This window comes from Erythrolamprus reginae, chromosome 2 (genome assembly GCF_031021105.1).
Source record: "Erythrolamprus reginae isolate rEryReg1 chromosome 2, rEryReg1.hap1, whole genome shotgun sequence".
Taxonomy (NCBI): Eukaryota; Metazoa; Chordata; class Lepidosauria; order Squamata; family Dipsadidae; genus Erythrolamprus; species Erythrolamprus reginae.
The window spans coordinates 20,876,856-20,896,902 of NC_091951.1; the positions used below are offsets into that span (position 1 = coordinate 20,876,856).

The following is a 20,047-nucleotide window of genomic DNA, read 5'->3' on the forward strand; positions in this document are numbered from 1 at the left end:
GAGAGTTGGAAGCACCAAGAGGTAGCAGACAATAATAAAAATAATCCTGAGGAAAAAAATGGCACCCAAAAGATATTAAGTTCCAAAATGGAGACAAAACTGAAACTCATGGGCCTTTTAGAATTTTACCTCAACGGGTCCCATGATGGAGAAACGGAGAATGGAACACTGTAATCTGGTTTAGGATCAGATTACCCATGAGACCGTCTTCTGCCTCATGCATCCCAGCAGCCAATTGGGTCCCGCAGTCGGCCTTCTCGAGGTCCTGTCAACCAGACAATGTCTGGTGGGACTTAGGGGAAGAGCCTTCTCTGTGGTGGCCCTGGCCCTTTGGAATGAACTCACTCTGGGGATACGTACCACCCCCTCCCTCCTGTTTTTTTGCAAAACTCTGAAGACCTATCTTTGCCAGCAGGCAAGGGGGCCACAGCTCTGGCCGATGCTATGAGTGACTGGATTGGATGAATGTGGTGATTGTGTCAGATACATGAGGGTTTTAAAGAATTAGTATTTTTTAAAATAGGTTTCTAACACTGTATTGTATTGTATTTATTATGTTGTACGCTGCCCTGAGTCAATCGAGAAGAGTGGCATAGAAGTCTAATAAATAAATAAGTAAATAAATAAATTAATTCATAAATATCGTGTGACTGAAGAAAAGGTGGAATTACAAATATGGAAAAGTAAATATAAGGCTCAAATACTACGAGGCAAAAAAGAAGACAATAGTTTTATTTAAGCGTTTAGTCAGGAATACACTGCAGGAAATATGAGTAGAAACCTTAAGACCTTTGGAGTAAAAGAAGGTGCATTTTTTTTCTAGCCAAAAGATTTCATTGGTTTGAAAAGATCAGTCTATATTTGGAGGAGACACTAAAAGAACAGAGATTTATTTACATTAATTAAATAAAGAAATGTGTAAATAGTTAAACAATTTACATTTCTCTCTTGCCAAAAGCCTGGTTCTTTTCAGCTAATTTTGTCAGTCTTCTATTATGAAAAAAATTACACGATTACAAAACCAAAATCAGTGCCCTGTCACCTGTTTGATCCAGAACCAGGGTGAAAATATGGGTACGTCTTACACACCAAAGTTAATAACTATAAATGAATGTAGAATGTTCAAGTTATTAGACTTTATTTTTTAAAGATTGCTTTATTATTGTTTTGGGGAACTTAACAGAATGGAAGAAGCTTTTTAAAATAAATGCTTGATCTGAAGAGGCCCAGTGCTATTGTATCTTTTTAAAAATAGAGAATACTGTAGTGTATACTTCAAAAAAGTTACATGAATTTTAACAGCATCTGTACAAGTATAATCTGAAGTGTAACAGTGTCCTGTTTAGTATTAAGATAAGGCAGTTGAGTTAAACCCAGACTTAGTCATGTTTGCATTAGATCTATTTAAATAATTGGGAGGAGTTAGTGTAACTACATTTAAGAAAACTTTCTGGCATTAATATACTGCCATAATGTATATTTCTCCAATTTTTTGCTATTTCCATGGATCAGGAAATACACATGCACATAAATGCACAGCAAACAGTGTATATCATCTGTGGGGTTCACTGTTTGCTGGGAGGCAGAGGCAGTTTTCCCTCCCTTTCACTCCTTCCCCAAAACTAAGATGTGTCTTATACTCTGAAAAATATGGTATATTATAGAGAACATTGTACATTACAAATACTGTATATTAAAATCTATTTTAAGAACACATAGAACTTACACATTGTTTGGATATTTACACTACTGTATAGAACTAGTACAAGACAAAAAGCAAAGAAAATATGTGCACATTATGTTTCATTTTTGTTTCTTGGATATTTTTTAAAAATAAAATATCTTCACAATCCTTATTGGGCAACAGAAAATGTAAATTATCTAGAATTCAGTACTTTTGATGGGTGTTTCAGCTCAAGTCTAACAAACTGAGTATCAAACCTGACAAATGGACTCATTTTAGCTCTCACAAAATGCACATCTAAGAACTAAGGACTCCAATTTATTTGGATTGTTACTCAAGTAGACCTTGCATGTTAGACAACAGATCTGTTAGACAACAGATGGTCTTCAATTTACGATTTGTTTATTGATTGTTCAGAGTTACACAGCACTGAAAAAAGTGACATGATCATTTTTCAAAGTTATCACCTTGAAGAATCCCTATAGCCACCTGAGAAAACTTCAAGTGCTTGACAACTGTGTCATATTTATTACAGTTGCAGTGTCGTGTGATCACTTTCTACAACCTTCTGACCAGCAAAGCCAATGCGGAAGCCAGTCACTTAACAGTCTTATTATGTTCCTGAAGGATTCACTTAACAAGTGTAGCCAGAAAAATAGTAAAATGGGGCAAAAGTCACCTAACAACTATCTTGCCTAGCAATAGACATTTTGGGATCAATTGCCATCATAAACTGAGGACTACCTGTATTTCTATTGAAGCTCTTCTCAAACTTCCTTTATTTATTAATTAGATTATTTATTTATTTATTTGATTTATAGGCCGCCCTTCTCCTCGCAGACTTTGTAACCCTTTATAACCCTTTATTGATGTGATTTCTCCCGTGTTGATTCTTCTATCGCAAGTAAAGAGCGTTATTCCTTGCAAAGCTCTTCTCACAGTCCATGCATTCATATGGTTTCCTCCCTCATATGTATCCTCTTATGGGAAGTGAGATGACAACTCCTTCTAAAGCCTTCTCCACAGTGCACGCATTTATATAGCCTCTCGTCCGTGTGGATCCTTTTGTGGTAATTAAGACTACTGCTACTAGTAAAGGTCTTTCCACACTCCATGCATTGATACGGTTTGTCTCCTGTGTGGATCCTTTTGTGGTAGGTAAGACCAGAATTCCACCTAAAACCCTTTCCACATTCAACACATTGGTATGGTTTCTCTTTTGTGTGGATCCTCTTGTGGGAATTAAGGCTACTGCTACAAGTAAAGGTCTTTCCACACTCCATGCATTGATACAGTTTCTCTCCTGTGTGGATCCTCTTATGGGAATTAAGATGACTGCTATGATTAAAACTCTTTCCACACTCCTTACATTGATATGGTTTCTCTCCTGTGTGGATCCTTTTGTGGGAGGTAAGACCAGAATTCCACTTAAAGCCTTTTCCACACTCCATGCATTGATATGGTTTCTGTCCTGTGTGGATCCTTTTGTGGGACTCAAGAAGACTGCTACAACTAAAGCTCTTTCCACACTCCATGCATTTATAAGGTCTTTCTCCTTTATGATTCCTTTGATGTCTTACAAGAGAGCTATAATAACAGAAGGTCTTTCCACATTCAACACATTGATATAGATTCCCTCCTGTGTAGATCCCCTTGTATGTACTCTCTCCGGTATCAATGCTTGTATGATTAGGAAGCCAGCTGACCCAAGGGAAGCTTTTTTTAATTCCACTTTGTGATCGGCTTGTGTCACCACTCTTTGGTTGCATCTGATCTACAAACTTCTCTTTTCCCTCTTTCAGATGGTTTGCTTGGCATTGTTCCTTGCAATTCTTATGCTCTTCTCCTTTAAAGCCTTGAAAGAAAAGAAAAAAGAAAACTGTAGCAAGAATAGGAGAAAAATCAAACCTTTTTTTCTGAAATTTAAGGAAAGAATCATCAATATATTTTGGCTGGGGTTTTTTGGGGGGGCAACAATAAAGATTCCAAACGAAGGTTTTAGCAAAGACCCATTTCCAAGTGGATTTCTAGTGATGCTCATATAAAGGGATTGGATCACATTACAACAAACCTCGATCTAACCTTTGACCTGGGACAATTCCATGGTGCCACAAACTCCAGAAGTAGATTGGACATTGGTATCATGCTGGGGAATCAACATACTGACCAGCTCCCCAACTTTAGTGAAAGTTTCATGTCTGCAGAGCAAAATCTTTGAAAACCAATGGGAATTTCTGGATGGCAATAGCTCCCCATCCTCAAACTAGGCTGACACCAAATTTGGCATACAATGGTGATAGCAGCCCAGGTCATCGGGGGCCCAATGACTATTCTTCACAAATGAATCCAAACCTTGGTAGACAGAACTTGGTTCAAGAGAGCACACACTATCCCTATCTGTAGCCTGTCCCTCAGATTCTCGCTAATATCTTCTATGGCATGGAAATAAGTATTTTGTATTTTATGAGCAGAAAGTATTTTAAAAAATGCTTTCTGCTCATAAAATGTAAAAAGGGAGGCTATACAGTTTTCCAATTTTTCATTAAATAAATTCCCTTCTTCTGTAAAGTTAGTTTGATCAAATGATTAAGACACCAGGCTAGAAACTGTAAGTACTAATTCGCCTTAGGCATGAATGGTGGTTGGGTGATTTGGGGCCAGTTTCTCTCAGCTCAACCCATGTCACAAGGTTGTTTTTGTATGGAAAACAGGAGGAGGAAGGAATAATGGGTTTGTACATTGCCTTTATTATTTATCTATTTATTATTTTATTTATTTATTAGATTTGTATGCCGCCCCTCTCCGAGGACTCGGAACCACTGTTCCCCGTAAGTTGTGCGCGTGAGCACGCGCGCTCCCCAAAATACCCCCCGCGCACCCTTTTCCATGGGCGCGCACTCCCCATCCCCCTGCCAGCCCGCGAGGGGGGGCGAGGGCGGGGGGGCGGAGAGGCGCCGGCAGAAGAAGGCGCTGCCCTCCACCTGCCCGATCCGCCCCCTCTCCTCCTCTTCCGCCGAAAGAAAAGCGCGGAGGCTGCCTGCTTGAGCCTCCCATAGCTCCACCCCGTTTCGCCCTGCCTGTCATCCTCCGTTGTGTTTTCGGGGGGGGAGCGGCGGGAAAGCCCTGTGCCGGCCAGGAAAGCCGGCTTTTCGGGAAAGCAGTGCGCCTTTTAAACACGCTGCTTTCCTGCATCTCTTTCCTGGGGGGTGGGGGAGTGGCCTCCTCCCTCCCCACTACCCAGGAAAGAGTTGCAAGAAAGCAGCGCATTTGAAAAGCCCTGGCCGGCACAGGGCTTTCCTGCCGCTTCCCCCCGAAAACACAACGGAGGTCCAGGATGACAGGCGAAGCGGGGTAGAGCAACGGGAGGCTCAAGCTGGTGGCGGCAGACCTCCGTTGTGTTTTCGGCTGGGAGGGGGGGCAGGAGGACCTTCCTGGCTTTCCCGGGCAGCTGGCTTGAGCCTTGTGCCGGTCAGCAAAGCTGGCTGCCCGCTGAGATGTGGAGAGAAAGAAGAGAAAGAGAGGGAGGGAAAGAGGAGAGGAAAGAAGGAGGGAGGGAAGGAAGGGAGGGAGAGAAAAGTGAACAAGAGGGAGAGAGAAAGGGAGGAAGAGAGGAAGGAAGGAAGAGATAAATATAAAGGGAGAGGGAGGGGAAGAGAGGAAGGAAGGAAAAGAGAGAGACAAAGAGAAAAAAGTGGAAAGGAGAGAGAAGGAAAGAAAGGAAGGGAGAGAGAGAAAGAGAGAGAGAGAGAAGATAGGAAGGAAGAGAAAGTGAGAGAGCAAGAAAGAAAGAGTGAGAGAGAAGAGAGCAAGGAAGAGAGTGAGAGAGTGAGAGAGGAAGAAAGCAAGAGATAGAGAGGAGTGGAAGGAAGAGAGAGGGAGAGAGAAATGGTAGAAAAAAGGGGGGAAGAGAAATGAGAAAATGATTGAGGCAGAGAATGACAGGAAAGAGAGAGAAACAGAGACAGACGTGACTCTTGATTTAAAGCATATGGTAAAAGCACTTAAATAATAACAGAAAAAAAAAACCCAGCCCTCACCTGTTTTTATTAATAGTTATGTTTTTAGATTTGCTGGTTGTTTTAGTTTTAATAGTAATAGAGTTTTGTTGTTTTATTATTAGTTATTTATTTATTTATTATTTAGATTTGTATTAATTTCTTTTAATAAAAAAGAAGGGATTTATTTCATTTATTTATTTATTTATTTGTTTGTACTTCTATGCTGCCCAGTCCCAAGGGGACTGCCGCTCAGACACTATACTTTTCCGCCCACCCCGAAAAAAAATTAGAGGGAACATTGCTCGGAACGGCATAGATTATAAAGGCATGATATAAATAAACAATGCTTTTTATCAGTAATAATATCTAAGCCCCCCACCCCATGACTTCGCTATGTTTCTGAGTACAGACAAGAGTTCTTACCCAAAGAAGCCAGATTCATGGAATTCTCCAGCATGACTTCTTCATGGAGTGCTTTTTGGTCAGCATTCAGCTGAGACCATTCCTCTCTGGAGAAATACACCGCCACTTCCTCGAAAGACACAACATCCTGAACAAGGAAACAAGTTTTCCTATTAACAGATAATCCCAAAAATAATTTGACAATTTCCTTCCACCAATTCAAAGGAGGAGAACCAGTGAACAAAATAAGCTTCTTCTGCAGAATTCTGAATGAGACCTCACCATTTGACTGACAGCATTGGATCAAGCTGGGAGTACAGTGGTACCTGTACCTAAGAACGCTTCTACTTAAGAACTTTTATAGATAAGAACTGGGTGTTCAAGATTTTTTTTTGCCTCTGCTTAAGAACCATTTTCTATTTAAGAACCCGGGCCCGGAAAAATTTCCCAGGAAATTTGAGAGTTTCCTGCCATTCCCCCTTTAATCCCAGCCATCTCGGGTTTTTCTGGGCTGCCAGAGGAGCCTTTTGGTGGGGCTTAAGGAGGCTTTGGCAGTCCAGAGCAAACAAAGCATTTTCCTTGCTCTGGGCGTTTGGAGAGGGAATAATCCTCTGCCAGCGCCCAGAGAAAAGAAATGCTCCCTTCGCTCTGGGCAGCGACTGTCCTCCTCCTCTTCTTCCTCCTCCCATCCAAATTCTGAGCTTTTATTTCTTTCCTAATGGGTTTGCACACTTACTTACTTACTTACTTACTTACTTACTTACTTACTTACTTACTTACTTACTTACTTACTTACTTACTTACTTACTTATTGGATTTGTATGCTGCCCCTCTCCGTAGACTCGGGGCGGCTTTTGCCTTGATTCCTATGGGAAAAATTGCTTCTACTTAAAAACTTTTCTACTTAAGAACCTGGTCACAGAACGAATTAAGTTCTTAAGTAGAGGTACCACTGTATTTGGAATGCTTCATTGTAGCCAACTAAGATAGTTTTCTTGGTCAATTGGTAGTTGGGTCTCAAATCCACTATTTATCACCGGCTCCAATTCTTCCTAGGGTGGGCCATGCCAAAAGCTGGCAAAACCCACCTGACTGTCCAACCTCCAGGTTTGCCTACTGGGTGAATGGGGTTGTGTGGTGGTCCTGGTGGTGGTGAGGGGAAATGTCCGTGATGTTGGCGGCTGCAGCCATGCTCTGGAGAAGCCCAATAGGAGTGCCAAACAGTTATGTGCTTGGCAGCGGTTGGAGACAGCCTCCACGTCTCCTACCTTCAGACCAGCAGCAGGGAAAGAGGTGAGGAACAGCAAAGGGAGCGCTTTTTTGCCAATGGCTTACGTTATTTTATGTATGTATGTATGTATGTATGTATGTATCTATCTATCTATCTATCTATCTATCTATCTATCTATCTATCTATCTATCTATCTATCTATCTATCTATCTATCTATCTATCTATTCGATTTTTATGCCGCCCTTCTCCTTAGACTCAGGGCGGCTTACAACATGTTAGCAATAGCACTGTTTAACAGAGCCGGCATATTGCTCCCACAATCCGGGTCCTCATTTTACCCACCTCGGAAGGATGGAAGGCTGAGTCAACCTTGAGCCGGTGATGAGATTTGAACCGCTGACCTACAGATCTACAGTCAGCTTCAGTCGCCTGCAGTACAGCACTCTACCTGCTGGGCCACCCCAGCTCTTGGTTATCCATTGAGGGACCCATTCCACATCTCCATGAAGGTTTTAAAAATTACTTGTAATAGTCCAGTGATGGTGAACCCTTTTCTTCCTGCGTGCCAAAAATGGGAGGGCGTGTACATGGTAATGCATGCACCAGCATACAACACGCACTCACCCACATGTGCCACACTGCGTATGCACGAGTTTCAAGTTTCAAGTTCTTTTGGATTTATATGCCGCCCCTCCCCGAAAACTTGGGGCGGCTAACAACAATCATGAACAATATACAATAAAATCCAATACTAAAAGCAAATTAAAACCCCTTAATATATAAAAACCAAACATACATACAAACATACCATGTATACAGTTGTAATGGCCTAGGGGGAAAAGAAGTCTTAATTCCCCCATGCCTGGTGGCAGAGGTGGGTTTTAAGTAGCTTATGAAAGGCAAGGAGGGTGGGGGCAATTCTAATATCTGGGGAGAGTTGGTTCCAGAGGGCCGGGGCTGCCACGGAGAAGGCTCTTCCCCTGGGTCCCGCCAAGTGGCATTGTTTAGTTGACGAGACCCGGAGAAGACCCACTGTGGGACCTAACTGGCTGCTGGGATTCGTGTAGCAGAAGGCGGTCCCTGAGATAATCTGGTCCAATGCCATGAAGGGCTTTATAGGTCATAACTGTTCTGTCTGGGTTCCCCCAGACATCAACACCAACTAAAAAGAGTAGCCAAACACGCTGGTAAAAAGCAAAGTCATTTTATATCTTTGAAAACAAACACAGATAACCAAAACTGTTGTTACAAACTGGAATGCTATGAAGCTTCACAGAAGAGTCACGACGGCCAGACAATACAACAGGCTTCTTGCTGGCACACACACCACTGTAGATAATAAAACCCACGCCTCCCCTAAGTTTTCAGCCTTCGAAGCCACAAGCCAGAATCAGAGATGCCAAGGATCGAAGCAAGGTCACAGGACTCCCAAAAGATAACTCTCCACAATACAGGAAGGGCGGGCCTGCCTTTTCAACCTTTCTGAGGAGAACCACACCCAAACCCAGCTGTTGCCTATTAGGGATGGAAATACCTGGCTAATTGTCCCTTTTTTGTGCTGCCCTTCTCTGCCTCATATCTATAATGGCTTGTGCATTCTCATCTAATGACTCCAGGCTACTCGCTGGGGAGAGCTCCCCCTCGGGGGTCTCAGGCTGTTCCCCCTCCTCCTCGTCCTGACATTCCTCTTCCCCATCTGCCTGTTCCTCCTCCTCCTCCTGTTCCTCGTCCTCCCCCTCTGAGCATGGAGCCGGCAGAGTTCCAGCCGTTCCCTGAGGAGCCTCAGACTGAATCACAACAATAACCAACACTTTGAATTGTGACCGGAAACTGATCGGCAACCAATGCAGACTGCGGAGTGTTGGTGTGACATGGGCAAATTTAGGGAAGCCCATGATTGCTCTCGCAGCTGCATTCTGCACGATCTGAAGTTTCCGAACACTTTTCAAAGGTAGCCCCATGTAGAGAGTGTTACAGTAGTCGAACCTCGAAGTGATGAGGGCATGAGTGACAGTGAGCAGTGACTCCCGGTCCAAATAGGGTTGCAACTGATGCACCAGGCGAACCTGGGCAAACGCCCCCCCCCCCCCCCCCCGGGCATTCGGCTGTTGTTCCCCCTCAGACTTCCTTGAAGTTTCTGGAGTACGAAAAACAGCCCAAGGGGCAAACTGGAGGTTCGGGAAAATGGACTTCCGGTCAGCCCATTGGGCCGTTTTTCGCAATCCAGTGGCTTCAGGGAAGCATCCTGAAGCCTGCGGAGGGCAAAAACTTCCTTCCCCATAGCTGAAAATCAGCTGGCCAGCATGCGCATTCACACTGAAGCTGACACAGGTCAATGTCTTGCGTGCCCTCAGATATGGCTCTGTGTGCCATCTGTAGCACATGTGCCACAGGTTCGCCATCAAGGTAGTAATCTATGGATATTAATAATAATAATAATTTATTGGATTTGTATGCCGCCCCTCTCCGCAGACTCGGGGCGGCTAACAACAATAATAAACACAACATGTACAATCCAATAATAAAAACAACTAAAAACCCCTATTATAAAACCAAACATACACTGAAACATATCATGCATGACTTGTAATGGCTTAGGGGGAAGAGCTATTTCAACTCCCCCATGCCTGGCGGTATAAATGAGTCTTGAGTAGTTTACGAAAGACAGGAAGGGTGGGGACAGTTCTAATCTCTGGGGGGGAGTTGGTTCTAGAGGTCCGGGGCCGCCAGAGAAGGCTCTTCCCCTGGGGCCCGCCAAACGACATTGTTTAGTCAACGGGACCTGGAGAAGGCCAACTCTGGGACCTTATCGGTCGCTGGGATTCATGCGGTAGCAGGCGGTTCCGGAGGTAATCTGGTCCATTGCCATGTAGGGCTTTAAAGGTCATAACCAACACTTTGAATTGTGACCGGAAACTGATCGGCAGCCAATGCAAGCCATGGAGTATTGAAGAAACGTGGGCAAATCTTGGAAACCCCACGATGGCTCTCGTGGCTGCATTCTGCATGATCTGAAGTTTCCGAACACTTTTCAGAGGTAGCCCCATGTAGAGAGCGTTGCAATAATCGAACCTCGAGGTGATGAGGGCATGAGTGACTGTGAGCAATGACCCCCTGTCCAAATAGGGCCGCAACTGGTGCACCCGGCGAACCTGGGTAAACGCCCTCCTCGCCACAGCCGAAAGATGATGTTCCAATGTCAGCTGTGGATCGAGGAGGACGCCCAAGTTGCGAACCCTCTCTGGGGGGGTCGGTAGTTCCCCCCCCCCCAGAGTAATGGACGGACAAATGGAATTGTCCTTGGGAGGCAAGACCCACAGACACTCTGTCTTGTCTGGGTTGAGTTTGAGATTCTCAATTACTATGCTGTTTCCCCGAAAATAAATCACCCCCGAAAGTAAGACGTAGGAGAGGTTTCATAGAATTGCCTAATATAAGGCATCCCCCGAAAGTAAGATGTAGGAGATGTTTCGTTTCACAGCATTCCCGAACAGAACATATAGACCGGTAACATATATTTGAAGAAAGTATAATTGTTGTACATGGAAATAATGGTACGGTAGTAGTAAGAAAGTCTTGATGGGATTCACAGCGTGGGTGTGTGATAAAGCCAAAGAAACAAAGACACAGACTTAGTTATGCTTAATAAGTACTATTTACATATAGACAAGAGATAGAAACAATTCCATAACAAGCACTAAACAAATACAATACAATACACACAAAGCTAATGCACTCCCCTTCTCAAGGCAAAGTAATAGTCATTTGAGGGATGGAGTACTTGGCGCCCTCTAATGACCAGCTTAGAATATTTAACTGTTTAAGTGACAGTACAATTTTTACAGTAGCAACTGTAACATTTAAAGTGACAGTACAAGTTTACAGTGGCAAACCCTAACACACATGTACTCCTGTACTAAAAGTCTGATTGTGCTGGTTTGTGATGACAACTACTGTACAGTACATAATAAATGTTCTTTTTTTTTGTTCAGCAATAACTGTGAATTCTTCTTCATTGAAAAAAAATAAGACATCCCCTGAAAATTAGACGTAGTACATCTTTGGGAGCAAAAATTAATATAAGACGCTGTCTTATTTTTGGAGAAACAGAGTAGGTTATGGTTGTCCAAAATATGCTTTTCCAAAGACAAAAGAGACTACTTTTAAAAAATAATTGTATGTGAGAATGACTCAGACAAACAGAAGGAAGACCTCTAGCTCGGACAACATCTGGTCAAGGAAATTTGAGCTTGAAACAGGAAGGTGGAGAAAGCTTATCAGAAGGGACAGATAGCATCAGCTGCATGTGTCTTTTCAATGACCAGATCTAAAATATGAATTGCTTAGAAACAGCATTAATATACACTGAACTCGAGAGCAAAATGAAACTCATCTAAGATTCATAGGTATGTAACCATTTTTCTCCTACCTGAAGCAGATGTTCAAGCATTTTTTCAGCTCCACCAGAAAGAGGAGGCGGCGATTGTAAAAAAGCCAAGGACGGTTTTCTATTCTCTGTGAGACAGAAAATGGTAAATGTCAACTCGTGAAGCTTTCCTGGCTTATTTGTTAAACAGAGGTCATATATATATATTTATATATGTACTTTGTTAAACAGAGGTCATATTTATTTGTTTACTTATTTACTTGTTGATTGATTGATTGACTGATTGATTGATTGGAAATTATATGTTGCCCCTCTCTGAGGACTCGGGACAGCTTACAACATATAAAAACAATAGAGTACTACAAAATCCAATTAATTAAAACTAGACAAACAATCTAAAATCCCCAGTTTTACTAAAAAACAGTCATACCCATTCAAACTTGGTTGCCGATCAGTTTCCGGTCACAATTCAAAGTGTTGGTGATGACCTATAAAGCCCTTCATTTCACCGGACCAAATTATCTCAGGGACCACCTTCTGCTGCACAAATCCCAGCGACCAGTTAGGGTCCTGTCAACTAAACAATGCCGCTTGGCAGGACCCAGGGGAAGAGCCTTCTCTGTGGCGGCCCCGGCCCTCTGGAAGCAACTCCCCCCCCAGAGATTAGAATTGCCCCCACCCTCCTTGCCTTTTGTAAGCTACTTAAAACCCACCTTTGCCGCCAGGCATGGGGGAATTGCGATTCCCTTTCCCCCTAGGCCTTTACAATTTTATGCATGGTATGTCTGTATGTATGTTTGGTTTTTTTATATTAATGGGTTTTTAATCGTTTTTAGTATTGGATTATTATTGTACGCTGTTTTATGATTGCTGTTAGCCGCCCCGAGTCTTCGGAGAGGGGTGGCATATAAATCCAATAAATTAAATAAATAAATAAATAAACAAACAACAGCCATACCAATATTCATCAGCTAGGGAGCTAAGATCTAATCACCCCAAGCCTGAGTCTTAAGACTCTTGCGAAAGGCGAGGGGGGGGGGGAACAAAAGAATTCTCTGGATGTCCAAACCTCAGAGAACACAGAAAGAGCTTCTCATACCTGGCATGGTGTTTTGACTCTGATGTTTCTGGAAGCGCTTCCTGAACTGCAGCTCTTGAGTGGGTTTGGATGAATCTTCCCTCTCCTTGGGGTACTCAGGCACAGCTTCCAAAGATCTCTAGACATGATGCGGCACGATAAAGAAGGGATGAGCACAAAGAAAAAATAAACGATCAGCATTAAATCCTCAACCTAGCACACCCCAATGTCCATCATTGTAGTTTGAAACAGAGAATGGAATAGGGGTGAAATCCAGCAAGGTTCTGGAGAACCAGTAATGGAAATTTTGAGTAGTTTGAAGATTCAATTCAATTCAATTCAATTTATTAGATTTGTATGCCGCCCCTCTCCGAAAACCCAGGGCGGCTCACAACAATAATAAAAACAATATTCCAGCGAAAACAAATCTAATATTAAAAAGCACATAAAACCCTATCATATTTAAAAAAGCAAACAACATATACATACCCAAATATAAATATAAAAAAAGCCTAGGGGAAAAGTTTTTTCAACTCCCCCATGCCTGGCCGTATAGATGGGTCTTGAGTAATTTACGAAAGACAAGGAGAGTGGGGACAGTTCTAATCTCCTGGGGGAGTTGATTCCAGAGGGCCAGGGCCGCCACAGAGAAGGCTCCTCCCCTGGGGCCCGCCAAACGACATTGTTTGGTCGGCGGGACCGGAGAAGGCCAACTCTGTGGGACCTTATCGGTCACTGGGATTCGTGTGGTAGCAGGCGGTTCCGGAGGTACTCTGGTCCAATGCCATGCAGGGCTTTAAAGGTCATAACCAACACTTTGAATTGTGACCAGAAACTGATCGACAGCCAATGCAGGCCGCGGAGTGTTGCAGAAAGGTGGGCGAATCTAGGAAGCCCCACGATGGCCCTCACAGACGCATTCTGCACGATCTGAAGTTTCCGAACACTTTTCAAAGGGAGCCCCATGTAGAGAGCGTTGCAGTAATCGAACCTTGAGGTGATGAGGGCATAAGTGACTGTGAGCAGTGACTCCCTGTCCAAATAGGGCCGCAACTGCTGGCCCAGAGTGGGATGGGAATGGAGATTTTGCAGTATCCTTCCCCTGCCACCAAACAACACCCACAGAACCGCTAAGGGGTGTGTGTGTTGAATTTCACCCCTGCCAAAATACATTGTCTGGGAGAAGATTGGAACAATTGGCCTTAAGAGGTCCCAATCCCTGAAAAGTGCTAAAGAGGCAATTCAGACAGCTCCTCTTTATAAGTTTAAGTTTTATTAGATTTGTATGACGCCCCTCTCCGAAGACTCGATACAGAGTTGCAATGATTACATTCTCATACCTGATAATATAATTACCAGAGCTTACAAAACTTTTGCCAGACCCATCCTCGAATACAGCTCATCTGTTTGGAACCCATATTGCATCTCAGACATTAACACCCTTAAAAATGTCCAAAGATACTTCACCAGAAGAGCCCTTCACTCCTACACTCGAAATAGAATACCCTATGAGACTAGACTTTCAATCCTGGGCCTAGAAAGCCTAGAACTAAGACGCCTTAAACATCATCTAAGTATTGCCCACAAGATCATATGCTGCAACGTCCTGCCTGTCGGCGACTACTTCAGCTTCAACCACAACAACACAAGAGCACACAACAGATTTAAACTTAATATTAACCGCTCCAAACTTGACTGTAAAAAATATGACTTCAGTAACCGAGTTGTCGAAACGTGGAACTCATTACCGGACTCCATAGTGTCATCCCCAAACCCCCAACACTTTACCCTTAGATTATCTACGGTTGACCTATCCGGATTCCTAAGAGGTCAGTAAGGGGCGAGTACAAGTGCACTAGAGTGCCTTCCGTCCCCTGTCCTATTGCTCTCCTATATCTCCTATACCTTTCTTCTATTCCTATATCTCTTCTTCTATTCTTTCATTGATATGTTCTATTCCTATAACTTCTTTTCTATTCTTTCTTAGATATATTTTACTATGAGCATCTCCTCTATAACCTTCATCATGTATTTTACTATGTGTATATCGATATATACCCACTAAAACCCTCATTGTGTATTGGACAAAATAAATAAATAAATAAATAGATAGATAGATAAGATAGGTAGGTAGGTAGGTAGATAGATAGATGATAGATAGATAGATAGATAGGTAGGTAGGTAGATAGAGTTGCAATGATTACATTCTCAGACCTGCAACTCTTCTTGTAGCTCTTCCTCCTCCTGGGTCAGCAAGAAGCCTTCGGCCAGGGCCACCGCCTGGGAACTGGTCTCCGCTCCACACTCCCGCACCCATTTCTCCATCTCTGGGGGAAGGACAGCCAGGAACTGCTCCAGGAGCACCAGGTCCAGCATCTGAGCCTTGGTGTGTCTTTCTGGCTGCAACCACTGACGGCAAAGGTGGTGAAGCTCACTGCAAACATCTCGGGGACTTTTCCCCTCCTGGAACTGCACTTTTCTGAAGTGACAACATTGGACTTCTGAACTCCTGGCTTTTTGGCTCTTCTGCCCAGGACTTGCCCCATTCTTCCCACGGCTCCAAAGCTGAGTAGCTGGACGGCCTTTTCCAGCTCCTGCATCTGCTGGGCTTTGTCCCTCCATCTTCTCTCTGGTCTCTAGTACAGCTCCAAAATAGACGGGTGGATCTACTGAAGTCTTATTAATCACAAGAGGTCTAGTCAAATCTCCTAAGGTCGTTCAGCCCGATTTCCACGTGAGGTATTTGTGGAATATTTCTGGAGACATTAGTCTTCAGAGGAACTAGTGGAGATTTCCAGGTTACATATCTGAAATGGAAAATACAGGGTGTTCAATAGAGCAATACATTTGAATACTGAGCAACATCCTCTTATGTCTCAGGGGGGGAAAAATCAAAATAGGGGAAGGTTTGGTAGGGGAAGGTTTGGTAGGGAAGGTTTGCCTATTTGCCTATGACTCTAAAGTGTGCAAAAGGGTTGATATTCCTGAAGGGGTCTGTAATATGGTAAATGATTTAGCTTTACTAGATAAATGGTCAAAGCAATGGAAACTGCAGTTTAATGTTTCCAAATGTAAAATAATGCACTTGGGGAAAAGGAATCCTCAATCTGAGTATTGCATTGGCAGTTCTGTGTTAGCAAAAACTTCAGAAGAGAAGGATTTAGGGGTAGTGATTTCTGACAGTCTCAAAATGGGTGAGCAGTGTGGTTGGGCAGTAGGAAAAGCAAGTAGGATGCTTGGCTGCATAGCTAGAGGTATAACAAGCAGGAAGAGGGAGATTGTGATCCCCTTATATAGAGCGCTGGTGAGACCACATTTGGAATACAGTACTGTGTTCAGTTCTGGAGACCTCACCTACAAAAAGATATTGACAAAATTGAACGGGTCCAAAGACGGGCTACAAGAATGGTGGAAGGTCTTAAGCACAAAACGTATCAGGAAAGACTTCATGAACTCAATCTGTATAGTCTGGAGGACAGAAGGAAAAGGGGGGGACATGATCGGAACATTTAAATATGTCAAAGGGTTAAATAAGGTTCAGGAGGGAAGTGTTTTTAATAGGAAAGTGAACACAAGAACAAGGGGACACAATCTGAGGTTAGTTGGGGGAAAGATCAAAAGCAACGTGAGGAAATATTATTTCACTGAAAGAGTAGTAGATCCTTGGAACAAACTTCCAGCAGATGTGGTTGGTAAATCCACAGTAACTGAATTTAAACATGCCTGGGATAAGCATATATCCATCCTAAGATAAAACACAGGAAATAGTATAAGGGCAGACTAGATGGACCATGAGGTCTTTTTCTGCCGTCAGTCTTCTATGCTTCTATGTTTCTAAAATAAGAAACCCACAAAAATTTAGGAAGAGGGAGTATCTTATTTGGAAAATTGACTACTGCAGGAAATTCAGGAGAGGCGTTATAGATCATGTTCTATCAATAACTCAAAATATGGCATAAATACACGTAGACCTAACTGTCAGGAAATTTCTCCTTAGTTCTAAGTTGCTTCTCTTCTTAGAAACGTAGAAGACTGAGGGCAGAAAAAGACCTCATGATCCATCTAGTCTGCCCTTATACTATTTTCTGTATTTTATCTTAGGATGGATATATGTTTATCCCAGGCATGTTTAAATTCAGTTACTGTGGATTTACCAACCACGTCTGCTGGAAGTTTGTTCCAAGGATCTACTACATTTTCAGTAAAATAATATTTTCTCATGTTGCTTTTGATCTTTCCCCCAACTAGTTTCCATCTGTTGCTTCTTGTCCTGCCCTCCACTGCTTTGGAGAACAGCCTGACTCCTTCTTCTTCTTAATTAACAATTAATAGTAGAACAACATGCCTCCAGAAGTTGTGAATGCTCCAACACTGGAAGTTTTAAAGAAGATGTTGGATAACCATTTGTCTGAAGCCGTGTAGGGTTTCCTGCCTAAGCAGGGGGTTGGACTAGAAGACCTCCAAGGTCCCTTCCAACTTTGTCGTTCTATTCTATTCTGTTCTATGTCAACATTTGAATTTCCTACAATACTTTTAACGAGAATCCCATTAACCTTGTGGCTCAAATCCCTGGAGAAACTCCAAAAGTCCCAGTTAACCGTTATCCAACGCATGCAAGAAACATAGAAACAAAGAAGACTGACGGCAGAAAAAGACCTCATTTATTACTTAGACTTGTATGCCCTTATACTATTTTCTGTATTTTATCTTAGGATGGATATATGTTTATCCCAGGCATGTTTAAAGGAGAAGGGCTACCTGAATGAATAAATCCTCTATGCTTCACCATGATGTTTTGATTCAAGCACCTCTTTGCAATGTCTGTTTCTGTCCAGCAATCAAGGTAGAAATCTCCGTTCTGCAAAGCCAACTTCTCTTCCACCCTCCTGCAGCCCCCCCCCCTCCCCGAGGAAACGTAGATTAAACGGCTAGCTCTTTCCTGGGGTTCATCGACACCCCCCCATCCCACCCCCAAGAGCAGCGCGGTAGATCTGGAGCTTTGCTTTCTCCTCTGCTTATTCCGTGCATGCAGAGCGGCGGCAGAGGAACATGGGATCCCGAAACTGATGGAAGTTTTGCATGCATCCAAGCCCCTCACTGAACTCCGGAGTCACGTCTAGATCTCCCGCCCTACAAGACTTTCTTGCAGCCTCGTAGATCCCGGAAAGGCTCAGCCTAAGGCTCGCAGCGAAAGGGGAGCAGGAACGGACCTGGGAGATAGGGCGGAAACCCCCGAGTAGCGCTCGTCTCTTGCACTTGCGGATAATAGATACACGCATGCTCAGAAGAGCTGGGCAGCAAGTGGCCCCGCTGTCCCGTTCTGCCAGCGGCTACCGAGGAAGCCCCCTGGTGGATCCTGCGCGCAATGCCAGAAAGAAATGCAAAGGCCCAAGATGTCATGTTCCAAAGGTGCTTTTTACAAGAGGCAACTGGACTTTCCGGGTTTTATTTATTTATATTTTATTCTAATTATTTATTTAAAATATGTAAAATATATGTAAAATATAGCAGGTATTGGTATAAACATAAACAAAAGGGAATTATCTCATATATCTTTCCTCTATTTCTATACTGTATCTTTTCTCCCATTCTTTCATTGATATATTTTATTCCCATATCTAAAAACATAGAAGACTGACGGCAGAAAAAGACCTCATGGTCCATCTAGTCTGCCCTTATACTATTTCCTGTGTTTTATCTTACAGTGGATATATGTTTATCCCAGGCATGTTTAAATTCAGTTACTGTGGATTTACCAACCACGTCTGCTGGAAGTTTGTTCCAAGGCTCTACTACTCTTTCAGTAAAATAATATTTTCTCACGTTGCTTTTGATCTTTCCCCCAACTAACTTCAGATTGTGTCCCCTTGTTCTTGTGTTCACTTTCCTATTAAAAACACTTCCCTCCTGAACCTTATTTAACCCTTTGACATATTTAAATGTTTTGATCATGTCCCCCTTTTCCTTCTGTCCTCCAGACTATACAGATTGAGTTCATTAAGTCTTTCCTGATACGTTTTATGCTTAAGAACTTCCACCATTCTTGTAGCCCGTCTTTGGACCCGTTCAATTTTGTCAATATCTTTTTGTAGATGAGGTCTCCAGAACTGGACACAGTATTCCAAATGTGGTCTCACCAGTACTCTATATAAGGGGATCACAATATCCCTCTTCCTGCTTGTTATACCTCTAGCTATGCAGCCAGGCATCCTACTTGCTTTTCCTACCGCCCGACCACACTGCTCACCCATCTATATATACTATATATCTATATATATCTTCTATTCTTTCTTAGATATATTTTACTATGAGTATATCCTCTATAACCTTCATTGTGTAATGGACAAAATCAATCAATCAATAAAAATAAATGAATAAGTAGGTACACGTAAATTTGGACAGTAGGATAGTAGGACAGGGATGGTAGGCACAATGGTGCGCTTATGCGTCCCCCTTATAGACCTCTTAGGACTGGGATGAGGTGTACTGTAGACAGTCTAAAGGTTAAAGTTTTTGGGGTTTGGGGAAGAAACCAGAGTCAGGTCGTGCATTCCAGGCATTGATCACTCTCTTGCTGAAGTTGTATTTTCTGTGGTCGAGTTTTATTTATTTATTTATTTATTTATTTATTCATTCATTCATTCATTCATTCATTCATTCATTCATTCATTCATTTATTTATTCACTTGTCCAATACACAAATACATAGGAAGAAAAATAGACATGTAGTAATATATATAATGGTAAAGTGAATTTAGAGGAGAGGATATATGAAAGAAAGAAAATATATATGATAAGTGAGAGAAAGGAAAGACAATTGGACAGGGGACGAAAGGCACACCAGTGCACTTATATACGCCCCTTACTGGCCTCTTAGGAACGTGGAGAGGTCAATCGTGGGGAGTCTAAGTGAGAAATGTTGGGGGTTAGGGGTTGACACAATTGAGTCCGGTAATGAGTTCCACGCTTCGATAACTCAATTTTTCAAATCATATTTTTTACAGTCAAGTTTGGAGCGGTTCGTATTAAGTTTGAATCTGTTGCATGCTCTTGTGTTGTTGCGGTTGAAGCTGAAGTAGTCATTGACTGGTAGGACGTTGCAGCATATGATCTTGTGGGCAATACTCAAATTATGTTTTAGGCGCCATAGTTCTAGGCTTTCTAGGCCCAGGATTGTTAGTCTATTTTCGTAGGATATTCTGTTTCGAGTGGAGGAGTGGTATAGGTATACGTCGAGTTTGAATCTATTATGTGCTTATGTATTGT

The 20,047-nt window shown here is 42.7% G+C and overlaps 1 protein-coding gene across 1 annotated transcript; it reads right to left on the reverse strand.

Annotated features, from left to right (window-relative positions):
• Window positions 1-716: 716 nt before the first annotated feature.
• On the reverse strand, window positions 717-15,484 carry LOC139159870 (zinc finger protein 829-like). The gene is given in 6 exon segments (XM_070737294.1): window positions 717-2,645; window positions 2,647-3,539; window positions 6,106-6,232; window positions 11,746-11,831; window positions 12,803-12,920; window positions 14,996-15,484. Coding segments are annotated over 6 exon segments (1,698 nt in total). The 5' UTR covers window positions 15,404-15,484; the 3' UTR covers window positions 717-2,579.
• Window positions 15,485-20,047: the final 4,563 nt, after the last annotated feature.